Below are 25,298 nucleotides of genomic sequence, written 5' to 3' on the forward strand. Positions count from 1 at the left end.
TTGTTTACACACAAACACGTTGGTGTTCGGTGACTACTAATTATGGATGATTCGACCTCAATCTCTTTTATTCAGTTTATTCAATCTCTTTCATTTAGTTTATGACTCACTTTCTTATGATATGGAAAACTGGGGTTCACACCAACAAATATTTAATTGTGGTAAAATATATTCTGATTTGTTGATATTTAAACGCTAATAGGTAAAATAGAAACTGGTTAAACTGGAACTGTTATAATTGTTATAATGTAGAAGATTATATATTTTTCATCAGCGACTTGAAATTGTTCTTAAAGGTTGACTTGCAACAAAATTCACATTACAGTTATTTGGTATCAAAAAGTTTGCCATGTCTTACTCTGCTGTGTTGTAGATGCAAAATATGTGAAAATGTGTTTACAAGCTCCTAAAGCCTGGTTCCCATATCGATTGCTAGACTCCGGCGGTAACATGCGCAGTAAAACGCTTGCGACGCTACGCTCTGCGGGATATGTTCACATAAAGCCACATCGTTAATAATATCGTAAACATAATTGCGTAATCAGATAAACTTTTCGCTCGCCATGCCGTTCCTATAATAGTGACCTTTACCCGTACAGTGCATTTCGGGAATGTTTTGCCTGTAGCCGTTCGTGAAATTTGAACATGCGCAAACTCTTGCGTTGACCGCCGGCATCCACCGGCGGTGCACTGCGATCCGCGGTGTGTAGGTTCCCATTTTACCGCAATAGCCTGCGGTGCTGTCGCCGGTGCTTTGCGGCGTATATAGGAACCGGGCTTTAAAGCTCAAAAACGAACAGTTAATCGCAGCCGCCACACAAAGGTCACACAAACAACCCCTGCAACACTAAACTACCTTGTGGAACTTTGGAATAATTTTGGGCGTTTTTGGCTTATGTTACTTTCTTTTAAAGCACACCAAGCTGCCAAAGTACTTGTAGACATAAATCTTAGGCATGTATTGACCAGGGAAATTACTCAGATTTGGATAAGTAGGAGTTATCCAACTTTTTGTAATATTGATAAAAGTAAGATAACTCATACATCTCATACATCAGTTGCCTTACAGTTGCCCAGTAAGTCAACTGTTGACACATTTTATTGTTAATTGCACTGTCTGTTAAAAAGGACCTTCCTTGTTATTTTCTCAAAAACAGAATGCACATGACTTAAACGTTTAAACCCTAAACCAGAACCGGTATTCCGGCATTGCGTAAGATCTGTCAAAAACCTTAACAACCAGAATTCTGGCACTCACATGGCTCTGTTTACAAAAGGTTTTTTAATTACCAGTGTAAACTAATCAAATTAATTCTTGCACAGGACATTAGACAAAAATCACTTCTATTTTAATATATTCACTTCTATTTGTAACTGTTTTAAAATATCTTTATATACTTCTTTTGTTATAATAACAAATTTTATTAAAATGGTATCGTGAAAAAATTGATACCACTCGTTCGTTCGGTCATGGATAATTCTTACGCAAATGAAGAATTTTATGAGACTAATTGTAATTTTCCAGTATATTTTGAGTCAGGAAATGATGATGAACATCTGATTTATAGATATGAAACTATCGTAAATGTTTTTAAGAGTTTTTAAAATCGTACAAACTTTTGTAGTTTTAGGCTGCGTAATGGTGAAATGCTATCTTTTTCTGTTTGATGACATTTGCTATCGGATGCCCAACTTTTTTACCAGTGTTTTACAAAATATCATTGTATTATGGTCACATTTAAATATATTTAATAAAAGTTTAAAAACCTCGGATCATTGGAAAAATGGTCCAGGATTACTGACACGCATTGACAAGAACAGCCAGGGTTCAAAGGTTTAAAGGTCATATCTTAAGTAATGTGTAACTAAATAACAGTTGTCTAAAAATTATTATTATTTTATAGTTTTTAATGTTACCATGGCTGATATGGATGAAGTTGAACCCCAAACCATAGTATGTGGTTTTTGTCTGAGACAAGACATGGCTCTCCCAAAACCAAGACAACTACCATGTACTCATGTACACTGCCTTGATTGCCTGACTGGGTTTTTTGATGAGAACCATATCCTCGCTTGTCCAAAGGAAACATGTGGGTGAGTATTATTTGGGAATATTGATCACTCGGAGACAATCATTATATTAGTTTTTCAGAAAAAAAACAAAAACCTAGAAACATAATATACTATTTTCAATTTGAATACATGCGCGTAAATTCATATTAAATTTGGTTTTACTTCAATACATTTTTTAGCTTGCAATTTTATAATAAGTTTAACCCGCGATACTTTTCCACGCTAGAATTGTGAAAATACCTTTTATGAATAGCATATATCACTTCTTCGAAACATAATAAGCCATCAATACAATAAATTATGTACTTTGAAAATTGCATTTTAAAAATGTCTAGATAAGCAGTATTTATATTATATCTACTTTTAGTTTCCAGACATCTGATTTCCTTTGTTCTATGTTTTTTTCATGTTCATCACCAACTTTATATACTCATCTTCATTGGGAAACTGTATTGAATATTTCAGTAGTTCTAGTGGTTCTTTATTAACAGTAAAGTGTGTAGGAACCAACTTTTTTTTGTAAAATCTGGTGGCCTCTGATTAGGGATAATAGAGGGATTGAATTGAATTTTTCTTAGTTACAGTAGACACTGTGAAGTATACAAATTGCAGCCATAGTTATAAAAGAAAATATATGTTCATGTGATCACTGACATTGCATATACATGATGTTATTGTCTATAGTAAAGAAGCATTTCTATAATAACATAATTGAGTTGAGTGAGCTGTAGGAGCAAAATAAAAATATAACTATAAACTCACAGTCAAAAGTTTGAAGGTACTTCAAGCATAATGCTTATGGGCACTGGAGTGCATTTGCGCATGTTCAACTGAGTGCAGGTGCGAAATGTATTCAGGCATCAATGAATGGGTTGGCTTGTATGTGTGCATATGCGTGTGTGTGCGCCTGTGTGTGTGCATGTGAGTGAGTGCATGTGAATGTGTGCACATGAGTGTGCATGTGTTTATGTGCGTGTGTGCTTGTGTGTATGTGTGTGACTGTTGGGAAGCATACGTACAATGGTTTGCCTTCATGTCTGTTTGCAGGCATGTGTGCATGTGCATTCTTTGTCTATTTGAGTGAGTGAATAAAGGTGTGCTAGGATGTGTGCAACGTGAGTGAATAGTCACGCTTTATGTTTGTGCTTGCATGTGGAAAGTGCATGTGTCAGAAGGAACATGTGTTTGCAATTGCTAGCCTGTGTAGGTTTAAATGTGTGTGTAAATGTGCCAATGTATGCAGGTGTGCTTGCATGTTGGTGTGTGCACATGCATGCACATGCATGCTCAAGCATGCACCGACATGCACTCAAACATGCAAATAGGCATATATCTCATGTGGTGATATGCATTCAATGGGGTGCTTGTTTGTGTGTGTGTGAGTGTGGGTACGAATTTTGTTCATGAACTTTGTCTGAAGCTTTTGCATGCAAGTTTTTTTGCTTCTTGTTTGTGCATGTGTCTGTGGATGCGTTTTCTAGTGTATTGTGTGAATGTTATTTGTTTGTGCATTCTGTGTGTCCGCTATGTCTGCGCATTACCTGTGATTGCTACATGTATATTGTGTGTGGGTGTGTGAATTTTTCTGTGTCCGTATAAGCCTTGGGATGTTGCACTTCAGTTTTAATAGCAGTGTATATGTGTATTGCGTGTACTCATTGTCTATAAGGGTTTGTACATGTGTATGGGCACGTGTGCGTGTGCTTGAGTGTGTACTGTTGTAATTTATGTATTTTCTGCTTCTTACTGTATTTGGCCATGTGTTTTTGTGTTTGGTAATTTGCGAGGGTGCGCTGCTGGTGGGTTATTTGTGTGTCGTTTGCATGTTGTTTGGGTGCGCAATTGACAATGCAGTTTTTAGCTGTTGATGTCTATGCAGCTAGGTGTGGGCATTCATGCCATTATGTCCATGTGTAATAAAGTGGTCGCACCTTAGATTGCCTTATGTTTCTAATAGTCGGTTTGTATATATGTGTAAGCCTTCACGCGTGAATACCTTGCCAGCTAAGGCATCCTCCTCATCTGGCTGGCAAGAAAACGGAATGATCTAGCAAACAAAAATGTAAGTCGCTTGAACCTCTTAGACAAATATCAAACATATCCGGCTTTGCCAAATACACGGTTAGCCATCTATTTAGCTGACACTAAAAAGACTGGCAGTCTAGCAAGCAGACATCTACCGGCTTCTCTGCAATTTAAGCAGACCACTTTGCAATAGTGCAAAAGAGCACGGAAATGGCTGTCTGCAGTACAATTGATTGTTGGTTACCTGTTTTTGACCGCATATTTGACTGCCTAATTTATTTTTTTTATAAATTTATGATGCATTCAGACAAGCGGATAGTTTTATATAGAGCAGTGACGGTCATGATCACTTTTTTTTACAATGATATTAGCAATTGGATATCTTGCATTTCAAATTTACAAAAGCAAGCAAATCCCTGATGAACTTTGCACAATTGCCTGAAAAGTCGTTGAAAGGAAAATCTAAAAAAAATTGGTAACCTGAGGCAAGGCCCTTTGCAGACAGGTAGTGATTGAGCCAGCTTAAAATTACTGCTTGCCTCTAACCTTTTAAGAGAAAAGCTCACAAAAAATGCACACAACTTGGCCAACCAGGTTGCTCTGAGTGGGAAAGAGACACTGAAAGTTTGGCCTAGGTCACGGAGAAGCTGACAATGCTGCTTCAAACCCTGATTCCAACCCAGCACTGATAAACACTTAAAGTTACAGATATTGAAAGCATGGAGTATTTCATAATATACTTCCGAGAAGTAACTGGAGCAAACTGGTGGAGCTAAGTTGCCACACATTTACGCCTCAGGCAGGTGCTAAAAGAGGTAAAAAAATGTGAAATGACTAACCATGTTGAAGCTGATTTTGTCACATCCAAGGCTTAGTTTGGCCTACTTCAAGGGCAGGCAGAGACAGAATTGAGCACCCTACATGAAAACTTCAAAACCATTTAAGAGCCACACGATATTTGAATCTGAATCGAACAATTGCTAAAAATGCTTATGGTGGTCTATTGAACTCCTACTGGGCCAATATGGCGCAAAAATCCTCTGCAATGGGCTGTATAGCTGTTATTCTCCCCAACACCTACTGAACATACCCACTCCTATGTTGTCTGATGCGAGGCAGGCTTGTACAGAGTTTCTCTTAATAAAATCTTGGAAGCACCAAAAGACACTCGTCACGTCTTTAGATGACGGCCCATCAGTCAGATAGCACTATTAAAAAATTAATTTGCAACCCTGCTTGCACTTGTGTTTAAACAGCTTACAAAGCAGATCTGATAGCTTCAAAAAGAACATCACAGCCCCAATGAAGCAGTGTTGACTGTATCCGTCTGAGCAGACGTATACAGTCAAGATAGACTGTATACGACTGTATCCGTATAGCATCTGGGTTACTGCTAATCTGGGAACAGCAGGAATCAAATGTGTTGCTCTATAGCTAATGAAAGCATACCGGGGTATGCCATGATCAGTGGTAAGGGTGGCCACAAATATGCTCATGGCGCGAAACCAGCCGCGACTGCCAGAAAAGCTAAAGTATTAGATGTCTCCTACGGAGTATGACCTGATACGTGAACACTTAACAGACATGTAGATAAGACTACAGTACGCTCATAGCACACTCTGGCAGGCGCAAGTAAAGATCCGACAGAAGTAATGAAAGGGGCCACCCTCCCTTGCTCTTGGTACTGGCCCTTGATGGTAAAAAAGAAATGGTAAAAAGGAGATGACCTAAAGCCTCAAGACTAAATTATGTGACACTATACCTGGTAATAAAAGCTTTGCCCATCTACACATATCTGATAGAACAACAAAGACAGCCCTCTATCCAAAACGAGTGCTGACTGAAACCCTACTTGAGCTGTTCAGAGAAACTCGGATTAGCTCTAGCTGCAGCAAAGCCTGCAGAAGACCCTAACACAAAAGGAGCTACTCCAACACAAAACAACTCAAAGTTCCACACAGAGAAATGATAGAAACACCAAATGTTCAAAACCCTAAGTAGCTGCTGCCTAAACATAAAACATAAACATAATGGATGTAGCACTGCAAAAAATGGCTAAAAACCTCTCAGCATCTTGGGATCACCATTTTACATTAACCCTAGGAGAATCACCTTTGGCTAAAAATATGGCACACATTTCTGCTGACTAGTACAGCTCAGAAGACATGTCATTATAGAGTTAAAGTGTGTCTAAAAATGCAAAAAGCAATATTGGGTTAAGTTGATGGAGTATTGCATCAATACCAGTGTAAAGGACAGCTTTTTATATTGGACTACCCTTTTATTTAAATTAGGTAATAAAAAGAAAAACAAATCAACCTTGTGACTTTAAATATGTAAACATTTATGCCCTTACAAAGCTAACCATGCTGTGTCAGTGTGTGTGAGTGGTGCAGTGAAACGATTTGGCTGGGGTGCGCTTTCGCATCCGGTCACGGGGCAGTGCGGTATCAGCGGATAATTTCAGTCTCATTTTTTTGAAGAGCCATGGGGAACGGCTTAGGTTTTTCTATGCTTTTCATCTAGAGCAGATCAGTTGGTCACACCGGTCTCTGTAGTTTGGTTGTGTCAATATATTGTGTATCATACAACCATACCACTCTATTCTTAAGTAAAAGGTATTTACCATTTAATATTCATCCAGTTTCTCATTTTGTCATTTTCTTTTTAACCAACTTGAATTTTGTGTATTAATATTTCTTAAAATCTTGTTTTCTTTATTAGTTAGAAACCACTACAACGAGACAACACATACAATATTATAAGCTAACATAAACCTAGCCATACCAAAACAAGAAAGGGCAAAAGGTTATTGCTAATCTTTTTCGATAAACGTATTTCTTATCACATTCTTGCCGATTTTTACGTATTTTACTCATAACATTATGAGTTTTATTTTAGCTTGCAGAATCATGAAAGAGTCAGAGGCTGGAAACCAACTAGCTTTTGAATACAAAACGAGATAAAGGAAAATAATTTTCCAACAGCTAATTATCCCTGCCCAGGCTAATTTAATTAGCTTAAAATAACAAAGCAGTTTTAAACTTTTGTTTGAGAACTACTAACCTACTAACTACTAACCTAAATGCGAACGAGTTTTGTGTAAGTTTGGCTTACAACCGCACAAGTCAGAAAACAGTAAATTACATCTGTTGATGACGTTATAGACAATTCAGATTTAGATTTTCATGATTATACAGATAATTAAAGTAGCATCAGTGACTCTGATAGCAGTGAAAGTAATAGTTTTGTAAGAGTAAGGAACATTTTGGAGGATCGTCTTAGCTTCATAGCAATGGCTTCACATAGCTTTATCATTGCACAAAGTATAGATACATTGGATTTTTTGCATAGCAGTGTTAGTTAAAATGTTAGCAAAATAAAATATGTTACAAAAATGTTCTACATAGATCTTGAAATTGAAAAAATATTGTATACATATCATAAAGCAATATCGGCAATTTTCGGTAAAACGGCTGGCCTAAGGCCGATAGCTAAATTTGTACATGGATGGCTGTGAAAGGGTTACACACCTCAACAAACTTAATTATCTACAGAGAGGTGTTTGAAGTCTCCCTAAATGACTTGCCGGCTTATGATGTGGCAAAGGCTAAGCCAAGAACATGTGATGCTTGCACAAACAGGGAAGAGGGAAATGGAATAGCTGTAGTCTATTGTGTACCCTGTGATAAAGTTTTCTGTGCCAATCATGACCAGGTATGAAGAGCATATTAATCTTAACCATTTTAGTTGCTCCTCGTTTTTGCAAAGCGTCAAAAAACCTAAGCCTGTAAATAATGTACAGTGTTTATCTAGTTCTCATTATATTCAAAAGCAAGCCAGGTTATACAATCAAGTGATAAATTTAAAGAAACATAACATTACTTCATATTTAGAGAAACCAGTCTTAAGATAGCAATAAAGCTGGGTATTTTGAGGGCCTTCCTGAGGAGGCTCTTACAAAAATTGCACTTGCTTTTGTCTATTGTTAAAAGACTTTTTAGAGGGTTTTTATATATTTTCCAAAGTTCTTTCTTATGAATGAACTTTGTTTTTATTTAATTTGGTAGTGATAAAGCAATAAGGAACTTTTGTTTTAATCTGACTCTGTCCATACATGTAAACCTAAATGAACAAGATATTTTTCCTCACGTGTGTTCTTTGTGTGTTATTTAGGTTGGAGAACCATTAAGAAAACTGGTACCAATTCAGTTTATTCTAATTTTATTTAACAACTGACAATTAATGAAGACATGATTTATAATCATTTGTGTGACCCACTTAGTTCAAAACCAAAAGAAAACATACTTTATCTATACAATCTGAGGTAATCGTTTAAAATGATTCTTTAGAATTTGTGGTACCTTAACAGTTTTATTAAAGGTTCAATTCCTTGTTACCTTCAAATATCTCTGAATGCAGCTTCACCAGGATTACTGGAAGGTTTTTGGTGGTTCACACAAGACCATGAACATGGAGCAGTACAAGTCACAAAAAAACAGTCAGCAAAGCAGAGTCTGTGTAAATCATGGTGACAAGCCAATCACTATTGGCTGTAGAAAGTGTCTGAAGATGGTCTGCATTGGGTGTCTTTCTTCTGTGGCAATCTGTTCAGATGGTATGTCATACTTCTATAACTCGGATTTTGACTCAGACTATTTTGAAGCTTTTATTACTATATAATGATGAAATAAGAATTTTGAATTATGATTCAAGGATGAAAGCTTGTATCCCTGTTTTCTAGAGAGCTACTGGGCTGCCTCTGGTAGAGATGAAAAGCATTTGTTAAATTTGCTTTTGAGCTTGTCCTAGCCAAAGCTTAAAAAGATTTCACACTCTATTGATAACTTGGTTTTTAAACCAATAATTGCTACATACAGTAGGTTCTGACGGGATAGAAGACGTAATTTTAGTGAAAACAACAAATCGACCAGTTAATCATAAATCGTAACACATAAACTAAACAGGAAATACACTCTGCAGCATCAATGAAACAATATACAAACACAATACCTTGGGTTTCCTGTCTGTGTTTAACAGGAGAGCCCCACCAGATGATGTCTCTTGAAGAGCTGGTAGTTCAACTGAATGATGAACTCAACAAACTGAAGGGAGGAATGATAGAGAAGGAGGAGTCTTTAGAGAAAGTCTTCAAGGCAACATCTAAAGTCCTGGCTGATTATGACAGAGAAACAGATGAGATGTTGAAGAAGATTCACAACAATAGAGATGAACAGGTAACGCATGCAAACCATGTTACCATTTAAAGTAAGTTGAAATACTCTCCCTGAAGTTGATATCAAAAAACAAATTGAAAGCTCCAACTGTGGCCGCATCACTAAAATACTAAAAGTAGAAATAGTTTAAATGGGTATTTAAAATTTATGCAAAGCGATAAAATAAAACTTTAATTTTTCGACTTTGGAAAGAGATAAAAAATTGTGATGAATTAGACAATTTCTAAGCTTTTTATTGTTTTAATAAACAGTATTATTAAAAACATTTTTAAAATGAATAATAAAGTTTACAAATATAAAAGCAGTAGTTAAAAAGTATCAGTCTTCTTTTTACATCCACAACTTGACCAGGTTTCTTTTATTTTGCCTGCCTGTTGGCTATCTGTATTGCAGTTGTCACAGCTATATAACATACCAATAGTTAGCATAACATACAAATAGTTAGGTTCTATAACATACAAATAGTTAGCATATATAACATACAAATAGTTAGGTTCTATAGTATACAAATAGCTAGCATATACAACATATAAATGGTTAGCATATATAACATACAAATAGTTAGCATATATAAGATACAAATAGTTAGCATATGAAACATACAAATAGCATATATAACATACAAATAATTGGTAGATGCGCTTGGGTATTTCTGCCCATACCTATCATGACATAATTGTATAACTTTTTTTATATTAGGAGTGTATTGTTTTAACCTGCGCACCTGTTGATTATATTATTATAAAATATCAAACTATTATAGTAAGCACATGTTTTGATATAGTTCTGGTATTTATCATGATCATGTGTAGAATTTATAAAAAATTAGGAGTGTATTTGGTAACAGTGCATTTTTGGTTGGTACAACATGCATACAACGCATGGACAATGGACATACACTTGCAACGCACACACATTGTGAATACAACGCGCATACACTATCATCACAACGCACATACAACGGTCAATAGAAAATAAATAAAATAGTTTGTGTAAGGTTTTAGACCTGTTTTATTAATAACCATGAATATAAATAGAATATTGAATAATAATATAATATAATTACTACTATTATTATTATTACACATCAATATTATTAGTGGGGGTCCTACTACACAAAGTTGTCGTCGGAATAGTCACTTTTAAAATCACTGTCGTCACTTTTAAAATCACTGTCACCTTTTTTCAAGTTGATAACCAAAACAACCTATTTCTTCACATTTGTTATTTTAATACACATATCCATTCTGGTGGCACTGGGTTGCGTTGAAAACCTAAAACTTGCTCAGTTTGAACTTCTGCTAACCAAAAGCATGGCTCAACCAGCGACCTTCACAAACTTACTAGTGATGGTTGGAAGCGTCACTGATTACTCCGCGAAGAGTGACAGCCGTCTTAGGTTTTTAAGGGCTACATTTCTTGTACTGAAAATAGACCGAGATTGTCTTTAATATTCACTGTCAGTCACAGACTTGGAAACGGATTTGCTGTCAATGTCGTGGCATTTCATTGCTGGTTACTTTAATTATTTGGCAGCCTATAAATGCTGGACCAGATGCTTCAAACCAAAACTAGTGAAGTTTCGGTTGAACGTGTTGATTTATGGACAAATGATAAGTTAGTAAAGGTACGGCTACACGTAACAAATTTTTCGTTGGTTCTAACCAAAATACCGAAATGATTGAAACACACAGAATTATTCTGCGCTGCTAGAATCGTGCTAGCGAGTACGATTCCAGCAGCTTTTGCAATTAGTATAGTCCAAGAGACGTATAATGACACACAATAAAAGTATAAGTGCAATTCAACATAGTACAAATGATGCAGCTGCTTAGATTGCGTTATTGTATGTATTTATTGTTTGAACGCTATAGCTACAAATTGTTTATTTTTTAATTATATTTCCTTTTTAGCAGCAAAAGTTTTGTGGTAGAAAATGTTGCCATCTTTAGCGCAATCAAGTCGGTTGCATCGTATTTACTATGGTGAATTTCTGTAATATTTTTCTTGTGTGTCGCATTATGTTCTCAGACTACATATATCTTAAATTTTGCTAGTCGTGCTCGCTCACCAACAATAGCGCAACTTAAACAGTTACATCGTGTGTTCTATGTTGAATTGCTTTCGTACTTTTACTGTGTGTCGCGATACATGTTTTGGACTATACTAATTGCTAAAGCTGCTAGAATCGTGATCGCTAATAATTTGTTTAAAGATGTGGTTTCGTCAAATTTGAGTTGACCTTAAAAGAAAGCATTTTTTTTCTCTATAAGTTGATATGTTGTTTGTTGTGTTAGGCTATCTTATTGCCAAGATATTTGAAGATTAAAATCGAAAAAATCTGATCGCGGGAAAAACGCTCAGGCCAAAAAAACATGCCCAGACTTGGCCAAAATGATGTCACACGTGATTTATCTGTCAACATATCTTGTATTCATATCGTCTATTGCGATAAAAGTCTAGTCCTATGCAGCTCTATTGGCATATATTTTATTTTGTATTTGCTCATGTTGGCTAGAATAAAACTTTAAACCCGGCTACAAATACATACATTATTATGAATGTTTCAAAGGCCTCAAATAACGAAAATTGAAAATTTGTCTTACTCACTTTCTCCAAATGCTGTGTAAACATTTGAGTATTGACTACCAATTCTACCGGTCTACGGTAATTCTGTCAAGCAAACTATGTAGAATAAGGTCTTGGTATCGGCACAGTTCCGCCGGTACCCACACTAACGATATACAGCCTCCCAAAAGCCCTGCCCACATTATGTCCGTCGCCTATCCTTGGTGCGGGGATGTATATCATTGCCCACACCAAAAACTAGTTTCTAACTACCGTAAGTAAAATAAGCAAGCTGCGTCTTTGAAAAGAATATACATAGGGATAGAGCTTTAAAGATGAGAAGTCTGCTGCAAACTGGATTTGAACTCACATTCTCCAGTTCGGCGGACATTCATATACTGTATACAATTCACTGCAATATTTTGCAAATCAGGTTTTGCATTATCTTCAACAATATAATTTTATTATATAATTTTTACAAGCACAAAGGATTTCATCTCAGCATAAAGCTTTCATTAATAACATTCATCAAGTCGTGGCCACTCACATAGTTTTAGCTGATACAATAAGACAAATTCATCTACTGCAACAAACTCAAACAAAACATCATGGTTTATGCAGCACACACTCAAGTCTCTCTTTCCCCTTTATGGCAGTTTCCACACTGACAAAGCTGCTTCAGCTGATGGGACGACATAAACATCCTGTAATCATTAAAACAAATGCAATAAATATATTTCATTCATAAATATGTCATTCTAAAGCGTATCTACTGAAAGCTTTCAAATTTGGAGTTAAATAGATTGCGAGTGTAATTTTAAAAAGCAATAAATATTTAACAAAAGCACAATACGCCAAACCAACGAGTCGAAGCTATGGTTCTGGAAGTTAAAGATTTGCATTGATCAATCAATTTTTTTCACTTTCTATAAGTGAAAAGTGAACATCTAAAGTCAAATCATAAATCTAATTTACTAGATAAAACTGCCACAGAAAATCTGAAGCAAATGTAGCTAGGTAAACCGATAAAAAATATAAAATAATGATTAGTGATAGCAAAAAGTTATAATTTTATTAATTAGTACATGTATTAATGAGTACTAAAATATTACTTTTAGTATACTCATCAATCTAAGCCATTGTATTGCTAGATGCTAAAAATTAAAAAGAAGCCGTCGAGAACTCACTGTACATACGTATCACGCACGTGCAGGAAATTACATTTTAGCCTCAAACAGGGAAATATAATCTCAACAGGAAACTCTATAGGAGACTCAAAGTAAAAGATAAATTTACCTCCATTCTCTGAACTTCCTCCGTATAACTTTAACTACCTGATGCCAAGAAAACTCGGAGTCACCTTCACAGTAACTTGACAGCAATTTTTACAACTATGTTGTTTGCCAATAAAGCGTGTCGATCGAGTAATTCATTAAAGTAACGATGTTAATTAATTTAATAAATATTGATGTCCATATGATTTAATAATAGTGTAAAATCCCTAAATTTGAGATCACAGACAACACGTTTTACGAGTGATAAAATTTATTACGGCCTATATAAAAATTTCGCGCTGATGATTGGCTAAGGAAGCGACCTCAAATTTATCACTCGTGGTTTCTTTTCAGATGTATTGCTTGTGACGTCACAAAAGAAGCACCCGCTGGAACGTGAGCTTTTTAAAAGAGGGCCTCATTCAAACGCATATATCTCTGGACAGGACTGGTCTACAAAAACAAAAATGGCATCAAATTGTAGCTGATGTTTTAGCCTTGTATGGGTTTTAATTTCATTAAATCAAATTTTTTGACGCAACCACATCTTTAATCGGTTAAAAGCGTTTTGTCGACGAACTCGGTGGGCATGCACAGCTCAAATATTTCTGTGAATTTCGACCGATTAATTCTGCGTTTTTAGTGATTTCGACCAGAACTCAGAACCAACAATAATTTTTTAACATGTAGCTGTGCCTTAGTAATCCTACTTACACAATCATCGTCATCTCGTCACCTACATTGATAAATGGTCGTCTCGTCTGTCACTCTTTAAATATCCCTGTCGTCGGGTCGTCAGAATCGTCACAAAACATGAGAGGACTCCCATTAGTGTGCTAACAGTGTCATGTTGTGGCGCATGCATTGTTAATTACTTGTGTCGATGTTGTATTCACAATGTTTTTGCGTTGCAAGTGCCTTGTATGTCCGTTTCGCATGCGATGTATGTGCGTTGTGCCGACCTAAGATGCACAGTTGCCGTATATTGTAGCATATTGATTATATTCAGACAGTGTAGAGACTGTGTTATGGCTAGTTAGGAATCATTATGTATTTACTGTCTTATATCATATTGTCTTATATCATATCTTATATTATATTGTATAGAGGAAAATAAATGATTTATTTTGTTACTTCACAAAGATAAACTATCAGTTGTATAAATTTAGGTTGAAAAACTGTTATAGATGGAGAGTCTGAGACTACAATATCAGCGTCTGGAAGAGGAGTTTTTAGAAGCAAGACTGAAAACTAAGACTATAATTACAGACTATCTGGAGGATGATGTGCTGTCTAAGTGGAGTCAGTTGAGGAACTTCTATCGTAATGCTGAGTCACGGGCTCAGCACGCCCATGATGTAAGTTCGATCACCTGAGCTGTAGCCATATTTTGGAAACAATCAATTATCAGTTCATATTAATAAAATACTTCTACCTAAAACCTCTTTGTAATGGTCTGTACTAATTGGCATGTAAAGAAGGACTATATTAAAGGTTCATTCAACTTCTGCATATTGTTAGCTATTGCATATTATTAGCTATTAATCTTCCACACTAAATAATAGTTGATATAATACTTACCGACCCTTTCAAGATGTGATCAATAGATTAAAATTTTTAAATCTTTTTAAATAGCTTTCTCTTGACTAACAGCTTTCTGGAGTGAAATTCGTGAGTCTTCAACTGAAATCTAAGTGGTTAATGCTTGAAATTTTTAGTTTCACTCTTTTCACCTTTCATGAAAATTGAGAAATATATATGAGAAATGACATATATTATATATATATATATAATGAGAAATGACATATATTATATTATACATGAGATATGACATATATGAGAAATTTTCAAGCTATTCTATCTACCTAATGGTGTTTATCAGAAACCATGTTTGCTAAATTTTCCAAAGTTTTGCTAATTCCCTAATTAATGTCTAAAATTAGGACAAAATGTCATACAGTTGAGCAAAGTGTTTTTGTCAATAAATAAAAACGACCACAGCTTATAATAAAATGATCTAACATACATATTTAGTGTGATGTGGTGTCAGGACACAGAGACACAATGAGTGAGATACAGAGATTGGTGCAGGAAGTCTTACCATCTTTAAATGTACCTGTTGCAAGTAAATTGAGAGATAAAGGTAAGTCTGGTTAAAGATGTAGTTGCGTCAAAATTGAAGTTGATCTTAAAAGAAAGCATTTTTTTTTCTCTATCAGTTGATATGTTGTTTGTTGTGTTACGCGATCGTATTGCCAAGATATTTGAAGATTAAAACCGAAAAAATCTGATCACCGTAAAAACGCTCAGGCCACAAAAACGTGCCCAGCCTCGCCAAAAATGATGTCACGCATTTGGCAACCTGTCTCTATCTCTCGTATTCACATCGGCTATTTGCGATAAAAGTCTAGTCTTACACGGCTCTATTGGCATATATCTTATTTTGTATTTGCACATGTTGGCTAGAATAAAATTTTAAATCCTGCTACAGATGCATTATTATGAATGTTTAAAAGGCCTCAAATAACGAAAATTGAAAATTTGTTCTACTCACTTTCTCCAAATGTTGTGTAAACATTTGGGTACCGACTACCAATTCTACTGGTCTACGGTAATTCTGTCAAGTCACTTTTGTAGAACGCGGTCTTTGTATCAGCACAGTTCTGCAGCTACCCATACAAACGATATACAGCCTCCCATAAGCCCCGCCCACATTATGTCGCCTATTACCTATTGCCTACGCACTAGTTTCTTACTAGTAGTATTCTTACCGAATACTAGATAAGTGAGATAAGCAAGCCACCTCTTTGAAAAGAATATAGACAGGGATACAGTTTTAAGAATGAGAAGTCTGCTGCAAACTGGATTTGAACTCACATTCTCCAGTTCTGCGGACACCCATATACCATATCCGATACACTACAATATTCTGCAAATCATGTTTTGCATTATCGTCAACAATATTATTTTATTATATAATTTTTACAAACAAAAATATTTTCATCTCGGCATAAAACTTTTATTAAAAATATTCATCAAGTCGTGGCCACTCAGATAGTATTAGCTGATACAATAAGACAAATTCATCTACTGCAACAAACTCAAACAAAACATCATGGCTTATGCAGCACGCATTCAAGTCTCTCTTTCCACTTTATGGCAGTTTCCACACTGACAAAGCTTCTTCGGCTGGTGGGACGACATAAACATTCTGTAATCAGTAAAAAAAATGCAATAAATATATGTCATTCTAAAGCGTATCTATTGACAGCTTCCAAGTTGGGAGTTAAATAGATTGCGAGTGTAATTTTAAAAACGAATAAACATTTAATAAAGGCACAAGTACGCCAAGCCAACGATTCGAAGCTTTGGTTCTGGAAATTAAAGATTTGCAATGATCAATCGATTTTACCCACTTCCTACGAGTAAAAATAATTTGTAATCATGACTCTAATTTACCAAAGAAAATTCGAAAAAAATATTATAGCTAGGTAAAACGGCAGATAAGCTATGAAACGATGATTGGAGATAGCAAAGAATTATCATTTTATTAAATAGTATATGTATTTATGACTATAAAAAATATTACATTTACTAAAGTATAGAAGACTCTAAGTTAATTTACCTCCATTCTGTCTTCTTCTGCAGCAAAACGCTGCTGACGCCTGTCAGCTTTGGCCATAGGCTGTCTACTCTAATCTTTTACTAAAAGTTGCTCAGATAACTCTGAGTAGCGGTCGCTCGAACTTGAAGCCATTTTAAAACTATGTATAACTTAGTAATTGTTGAAACGCGTTGAATCCGTAACGATGAGGATGAATTCTCTATGATGAGAATCTTCGAGATCACAGACAACGCGTTTTACGAGTGATAACATTTATTACGGCCTATATAAAAATTTCGCACGCATGATTGGCTAACGAATCGACCTCATATTTATCGCTTGTGGTTTCGTTTCAGATAACAAGCTTGTGACGTCACTAAATTGCCACCCGCTGGAACGTGAGCTTTTTAAAAGAGGGCCTCATTCAAACGCATATATCTCTGGACAGGGTTGGTCTACAAAGACAAAAATGGCATCAAATTGTAGCTGATGTTTTAGCCTTGTATGGGTCCTAATTTCATTTTTGACGCAACTACATCTTTAATGAAGATATTTCTTGTGCTTTTTACTTTGGTCACTTTTTTACTGGTCAAAAACTTTGATAGCACATTTGCAGTAATGCAATAAATTAACTTGTAGTTACTATTTTTTTGAAAATGTTTACCAACTAAAATTTTCGATTCCAGTTTAACATTGCAATTGAATAAAGCTAGTTTGGAAAACTATCTTTATTGAATAAGGATTGAATTATCAAAGTATCAAATTTCAAATACACAAATATCCAAAAACATTTGGATCTGTGTTATCTTATCTTTTTGCTGCTGGAAGGTGTGAGATTAATTTAGAAGTTATGTTCTCTTATGACGTTTTGTTAAAGTATTTGAATTCAAGAATGTAAATAATTAACGTTTAATGCTTTTGAAACAAAACTCATTAATTTTTTCAATACAGTTTTCACTTTGGTCTTCTCTATTTTTAGATCGAATTTTTCAGCCATCGATAACAAACTGAAGTAGATATAACAAATAGATGTAAAATGCTTACTGAGCAGTGTTACTTTATGGGTTCTGTTTTATTGTTTTCAGGGGAGAAAAGCAAAATAAATCTGGAAATTGTCTCTTCTGATGGTTTCTTTCTTGATGAGCAACTGACACTGGTGCCATTTAAACCTCTCCCTAAATCCCTCAAACATTTCCAAATCATCTCTTTACTTGAGAATCCTTACTCTGTAAAAGTCTGTAACTCTAAAATATTATCAAGCCTTAATAATAAATCAATAGTCACTATTGATAGCAGTCACCAACTTGAAGGTTCATTTCTCACATTCAACAACCGCCCTCGAGCATTGGAGGTCTACAAAGACAGACTCTATATAGCAGTTGGTGGTAGTCCTTGGACCATCTATGTACATGATCAGCAAGGAAAGCAAGTCAACTCCTGGAAACATAGCGACTTCGACTCATATACAGGACTGGCCATAACCTCTGATAGAGTTGTTGCTCCTGACAGGAATAACAAGCTTCTCATCATCTACACTCTGACAGGTAATAAACTCAAAGAGATCTCATGTCCTCAGCTTAGCCAGGCTCAAATCTCACTGTGTGCTGCAGGGTTAAACAAGGTTGTTGTGTCAGACTTTGGCTCATCCCAAGTCTTTATGATAGACATAGCTAGTGACCAACTGCTCTGGAGTTGTAAAGATGTGAGTAAACCTCAAGGAGTGACATGTTATGGAGAAAGATATGTGCTAGTGGCAGCATATGAGAGCCCCACTATAAGAGTCCTGGACAGTTCCACAGGTTGGTGACTGTTACATACATAAACTAAATGTGTTGAATAAGGCTAAAACATAGTCGAAGTATATTAACCTGATTATCTAAAGGAGTAGGTTTTACATTTTTAGTATAGATACAAGTGACTGGTTATCATCAGTATTGTCTATTGAGCTAAATGTATCATTTTAATAATAGATAGAACTATAATAAAGAGATAATCATTATCACATGCAAACGATCACTCTGTGTAACTATAGATAAAATCTAGCTACGAAGAATACTGTTGGTTTTCTAATAACTATACTATTAACACTTTGACTCCATTTATTTCGTAAAATACTTATCCAAAAATAGCATAATCATAGTTTTCATTATGTTACGTCAGATTTTTATATTTTATAGAACAAAGTTCATAGCTGATTGTTTACTGTATTCTATAAAATTAATTTACATGTCATATCAGATAAAAAAGTCAATCTGTTTCAGTTTTATAAGGATTAAATTTAAATCCGTTTTCCATCAAAAGATAAAACACTGGTATCTAGCAAATTCCTACCAAAAGGCATTTTTAACTATGACTAGCAGAGTCAGAGTCAATTAATAATGGTCTTTAGGAATCGCATTTACTCATTAAATTTTTAAATAGATATTCAAATTGAGGTAAAATCTTTTGTATTTTAGTTCAAAACCTTATGGCAATTGCTGATTTTTTGGTTAATAACTTAGTAATTTCACTGTTAATCTAGGTTTTTTAAACAATCAGATAAAATGGAGAGCAATTCAGCTTTTGAAAAAAACATTATTTGACTAATTCCTGTAATTATGTCATTTGTCAAATCAATTTGGAACATCTTATTTATTATAATGGCCAACTTAATTTAATCGTTATAAACTTTATTTTTCATTTGATGAAAATGCTATTAATTTCTAAAATATATCTTTAATTTAATGGATACTTCTTTTTAATAATTTTTAATTGGTTAATGTATGTAACTTGTAATTCAAGTATTTGCAAAGCTGGTTTGATGTTTCGACGTATGTAGTTTATACTCTATAGAACATGTTTAATTCAATTATCAATATAATTTCTTTAGCAACCAAGTTAACCGTAAATTTATTGTGCTGGTCTGTTTTAAATATAATTTAATTTCTTGGTTATTTTAAGATTTATCGTTATTATTATTATCGTTATTATTCTACTACTTAACATCAAAGTTACCTTTTTAATGTGCTTATTAAAACATGAAACTTCATGAAACTTTCTTCAAATTAATTTAGAACTTTGTAGTCAATTTTAATTTGAACAAAGCAATAATTTCGTTCCATTCTTCCTCAAAATGCAATGTTCTGTGAAAATGTTCGAAATTGTGGTTTTCCACTATCTTCTTTCCCTGTTTTTTTTTTCAACAACGCTCTAATACCTGTGCTCATTCTGCTTATTCACTTACTTACTTCACTTACTTACTTTCACCAACAATTAAGTAATGAAGTTAACCAATAATGCTATTTACAAATACCAAATAGCTATTCATTCAAAGTGAGTTTCTTTGCTGTTGCCTCAACCCTGCTGGTTGCAAACAATCCCTTGTTTTTTATAGTAACTTTTTTGTTGGGGAAATAGCCAGAATGCTGTTTATCAGTTGCTTGGGGAAACGAAATTTATGTCGCTTTCAGTAAACGTTTATAAAATTGTTATCTAGTAACGTTAAACAAAGGATATAATTGGTAGTAAGTGTTTAATATCATCAAAATATATTAGTTAATAAATTTTAAAGTATAAAACGATTATCTTTTTTCCAAAAGCTAAAGAAATCGGGCCTCCTTGCAAAAGAATAAAATGTGGCAAAGCCAGTCAACATCGACTCGACTTTCAAAACGGTAAAATAAAAAAGTATTTGATCCATCGATCGTCCGTGATTTTCTGTCTGAACAGAATAAAAATAATTTACATGAAAGAAGTGAGGTAAACTTTTTTGACTTTTAATATACTTGGAATATACAGAGAAAAATCATCGTTATGGTAGCTCGCACAGCCATGTTATAGCGTGAGACTCTACGAAAGGAAGGCTTCCAAGCATTTCATACAGGGGCAGTTGTACATGGTTGTATTTTTTGTTTAAGTAAATATGTAAATGAATGTTTACGTACAAAAGATTTTGTTCCCAGAAATAAACTTAAGTTTGAACTATGTATGTTCATAAAATACCAATATTATTGAAATTTCAAAAATAAATTATATGACTTTTGGGTGTTTTTGCGTGGCTTTAACCTAGCCAAAGGGTTAAGAATTTTTATTTGTAAGCAACTGATTAAAAAGACTGTTTTGAAATTATTAGAAGCTGTAAATCAATAAAATGTTCATTTCTATACTTCTGTACATTTCGGTTCATTTCGATTTCAACTTACAAAGTGTGGGGTTACAAGATAAAACAATAAACGTACCGTTGAACCTTTTACTTTTACATATTTGTCTGAATACACAGCAAACTATACCTACTCAGATTTTCCGTTTCTTAATTTTTTGCGATCAGCATAAATTTACCTTGTTGTTAAATAGTCGTGTTAGTTTTTTATGAAAAACAATAAATTTTATTACAAACCCTGATAAAGAAAATTAATAAAATACTACTATGTTAATCTAATTTTGGTGGTATATGAATATTTGCAAAATAAATATTTTACATTCTTTAAAATTATGTTGAGAGTAAAATATCTTGTAATGCGGTATGATTCGAGCATGGTAAAATAGAACAGGTAAAAATGACCTTTTACTGGTGATGTAATAAAGTGATTAATGTTTGGGGGGGGGGGGGGGTGTGAATATGTTTATTTGTGGCTAATAAATTGCTGGTAATGATTTGTTGATAGACTTTTATTACTGGCAGTTAAATAAAAAAAAGGTTGCCAGAATCAAATTTTCTATAAAATGATAATTTTTTGTAAAGCCAACCACAAAAGGTTTGAATGAAATGTTTATTTTAGTTTTAAAAATTGTTTATAATATTACATTATTAGTTTTCTTATTGACTTGCATTGATTAAATATATCTGCCATTTTTTTTTAAAATTTAGCCAAAAAATCAAGAAGACTAGTGACTAAAAGAAACTTATGTAAAAGAACACATATTTGTATTGCTTTTATTCATCAAAAACTTCCTAGTTTGGCTACTGGAACTCCTGCATCTTAACCCTTTTACTGCCGTATGTGCATTTATGCGAAATCAATGGTTGACTGCCATAAACACATTTTTGAGAATTTTCCAGCAATTGCGTAGTAACTTAATTGTATTGTTCATTGACAACATAACCAATAATATTTTGGAGTTTTATGATATTGACACTGCAATTCAAAAATCTCTATAAACTAAACCTTAGTTCATAAAAAACTTTAAATATTTGATTGAGAGTTTTCATCTTGAAAAGGCATATCTTTTTCCGACATTCGAACTATTTAGTATTGTTATTGCATTTGCCTTCCAAGCTTAAAAGGAAGAATTTCTTATCTTGATGACAACATAACTAATTCAGATTCTGATTTTTTGTGGTTACGCAGAAAATGGCAGTGAAATGGAAAATGAAAGTGGCAGCACTGACTCTGATAGTAGAGAAAGTAATAGTTTTGTAAAAGTAAGGAATGTGGTTGAGAATCGTTTTACTTTCTGAGTGTTTGTAGCATTACATAGCTTCAGCACTGCACAAAGCATAGATACGTTGATTTTTTGCATTCCACCATTTGTTACCATGTTGGAAAAAATAGTATTAATAACAACAATTTTCTACATAGATTTTGAAGCAGAAAAAAATTGTATACATATTATGAAACAAAATCGGTAATTTTCAGTAAAATGGCTGGCAGTAGGCCGACGCTAAATTTGTATATGGACAGCAGCGAAAGAGTTAAACAGAAACAAAAAATGCTCTAATTTAATAAAATTATTTGCAATAAAGCAAGTTCATTTTGACGGTGACCCTTCAGAGTATGTATACATTTTTCTGAGTAAGTACAAAAGCAGAGAGAACACTTGGAACAGTTTTTTTAAATATCAACTTTTACTCATTGTGCTACTAGAGTTACAAAGTGCAGCTCAGACTGAGTTTGAATATGGCTAAGTTCTACCTGTTGTGACTTTATCAAACTTCATACAAAACTTTTTTGAGTATTGATTAGTTAATTGAATGTCACGTCTGTATGTAAACTATAAGAAAAAGTTATTTGCACATATTGTACCAACAGCAAAAACATATGTTTACAGTCCAGGCTGAGCTGAGTTTTGGTTTGTGACAACTGCAACCTTTTTTAAGCATGTGTTGTACTTACTAACCTGTCAGACTCATCACAGCTACCAAAACCTTTATGATAGAGTGCGCAGCTTGAAGGTTATGATAACTGGTATGTCAACTACTAAGTTTTTAACCTATTTAATTAGGTTCAATTGAAAAAACATGAGACAGTCTCATTATTAGTATATTCAAAGTGTGTGAAATGAGCTTTTAACCCTTTCACTGCCAACAATGTGCAAACTCGGCTATAGGTCTAGCCCCAGCCATTTTACCCAAAATTGCCGATAATGCTTCATGATATATATAGAATATCTTTTTAATTTTAAACTCTATTTAGAAAATTACTCTTACATATTTTATTTTTCCAACATCTTAACCAACATTGCTCTGCAAAAAACTTAATGTATCTATACTTTGTGCAATGGTAAAGCTATGTGAAGCTATGATCGCTTCGAAGCTAAAACGATCCTCCACCATGTTCCTTACTCTTACAAAACTATTACTTTCGTTGCTATCAGAAAGAGTGCTGCTACTTTTAATATCTGTATAATCACGAAAATTTAAAATTGAATTGGCTATAATGTCATCAACATAACTAATTACCCGTTTTCTGACGTGCGCGGTACTTAACAAAACTTACACAAAAAATCTTTGTTTTTGGTTTAGAAATTTTCAAACAAAGATTTAAAATTCTTTTGCTGTTTTAGGCTAAATTTATAGAAAAATCTTGGGACAACACTGTCAGTTTCATAAAAGTCCCAAAAACCGTTGGTTGTCTTGTCATCGAATAATAAAGTTAGGTTACAACGCAATTGCTGGGAAAGTCGCAAAAATGCGTCCTACGCCACTCAAACCTAGAAAACGCATAAATGCATCTTTTGCAGCAAAAGGGTTAAAATGTACTCTTTGTCAAACAGCTGGAAAGATCCTAATAAATAGTGTGATTTATGACTATTTAAAAAACATTGGTCGCTTTTCAAGTTTTATTATCAGTTGCTGGAGTAGAGCTCGAGTATACATGAGTTTATAATGTGTGTACATGAGTATTATATTACAAGGAATACTATTGCACAGGTTATGACCTTTCAGCTGACATGAAAACCTGCAGGATAGTTAACAATGTTGGAAGGGAAACAGTTATCATATACTATGATAGGCAGTATAACAGTGATAATTGTCCTGAAACTTTTTTCTACAGGTAAAATAGTCTCTGAGCTGACAGACTCCGCTATCGGTGTAGATAAGTTGGATCTGCACATTTCAGAAGACAGACTTTTTGCAGCCAACTGGAGAAAAAAGAACATAGCAATCTGCCAGCTACTACCATAGCAGCATTTCTCAGCCAATTGCATCACTTTACCTTCATTCACCCCCTCTCTGCTTAATACAGATGCATAAGCTTTTTCACTGGATAATCATCTACTAACCCAAATAAACCAAACAACCAGTTTGTCACAAGTTAGAAACAAATATTAAATTCGTTACTAATTGGAGTCATGCTACTACTGATCTACTTCTGATATAGATCTTCTGATCTACTTCTTCCTTACAGGCTACTGAATTTAATTAATTACATTATATGTTGCTTTTTCCTAATGATTAAAATTACTCATCACATGTTTAGCATATTTTTATTATCAAGTTTCTTTTTTATTACATTTAAGCACTCATTTGCCTATACAATATATTGCCTATATAATAGTATCAAAATAATAACATTAAAAATTTAACCAGCTTTGCTTATATTTTGCTGAGGTTGGTACTGAACTGTCTTTCAACACAACTCAGAAAAGAGCGCAATCAGAAAATATACAAATTAAAAAAATTAAATCAATAAAGTGATAAAACTTTGAGTTTTAATTCAAAGCCTGGGCTTACTGGCCCCCCACTATTTGATTCTAAAAACAGTTTTTACACTAATAATAATAGAAAGTTACTTTAACTAAAATGTTGTAGAAAACTTTTTATGTATCTTTAAAAGTTTTCATACAGTTTTTTCAATGAATAAGCAGTTGAATTGAGTCTGTTTCGCTATTTTATTTGTATGTTGGGGACTTGCAATAATCTCCTTTAAAAATCCTAAAAGTTATCTCTGGTGAACTGTTGAGTTTACGCTAGGGAGAAAACGTCTTTCATAAGACTTTAGTGTTTCAATACTCACCATCTTCATTTGGTCGGTTTATAAGTCACTAATTTTGACTTCACATAATCTATTCAACAATGTGAGCAGTCTTTGTAGCAGTCAAATATTTTTAAGAGTTTCTTTCTCCTGTGGGCTGATTATGTGATTCAACTGAGAGATCAAATTATCTGATCTTATGTAAACAGACCAATAATATAAAACTCTTTGTCTACAGATGGCCTCATGCAGAATTTACGAAAGGCAATGTTGTTATTCATAGATGTTTTGTTCCATTCAATTAAAATTGACACCAATACAAAACAATAAAAAAAACCAATAC

The 25,298-nt window shown here is 34.1% G+C and overlaps 1 protein-coding gene across 1 annotated transcript; it reads left to right on the top strand.

The window, feature by feature from the left end:
• The first annotated feature begins 1,918 nt into the window (after positions 1 to 1,918).
• LOC137396702 (uncharacterized) lies at positions 1,919 to 24,165 on the top strand. The gene is made up of 9 exons (XM_068083017.1): positions 1,919 to 2,094; positions 7,656 to 7,815; positions 8,521 to 8,716; positions 9,139 to 9,335; positions 14,365 to 14,535; positions 15,212 to 15,320; positions 17,867 to 18,580; positions 22,109 to 22,165; positions 24,035 to 24,165. Exons 1-9 carry the CDS (start codon positions 1,919 to 1,921, stop codon positions 24,163 to 24,165), a joined length of 1,911 nt encoding a protein of 636 aa, XP_067939118.1.
• The last annotated feature ends 1,133 nt before the right edge of the window (positions 24,166 to 25,298 follow it).

Source organism: Watersipora subatra, chromosome 5 (genome assembly GCF_963576615.1).
Source record: "Watersipora subatra chromosome 5, tzWatSuba1.1, whole genome shotgun sequence".
Classification (NCBI taxonomy): domain Eukaryota; kingdom Metazoa; phylum Bryozoa; class Gymnolaemata; order Cheilostomatida; family Watersiporidae; genus Watersipora; species Watersipora subatra.

Coding starts and splice junctions, on each gene's coding strand:
- LOC137396702 (XM_068083017.1), top strand. CDS start 1,919: ATGGCTGATATGGATGAAGTTGAACCCCAAACCATAGTATGTGGTTTT. Junction 14,536..15,211: donor GGGCTCAGCACGCCCATGAT/GTAAGTTCGATC, acceptor ATACATATTTAG/TGTGATGTGGTGTCAGGACA. Junction 15,321..17,866: donor AAGTAAATTGAGAGATAAAG/GTAAGTCTGGTT, acceptor TATTGTTTTCAG/GGGAGAAAAGCAAAATAAAT.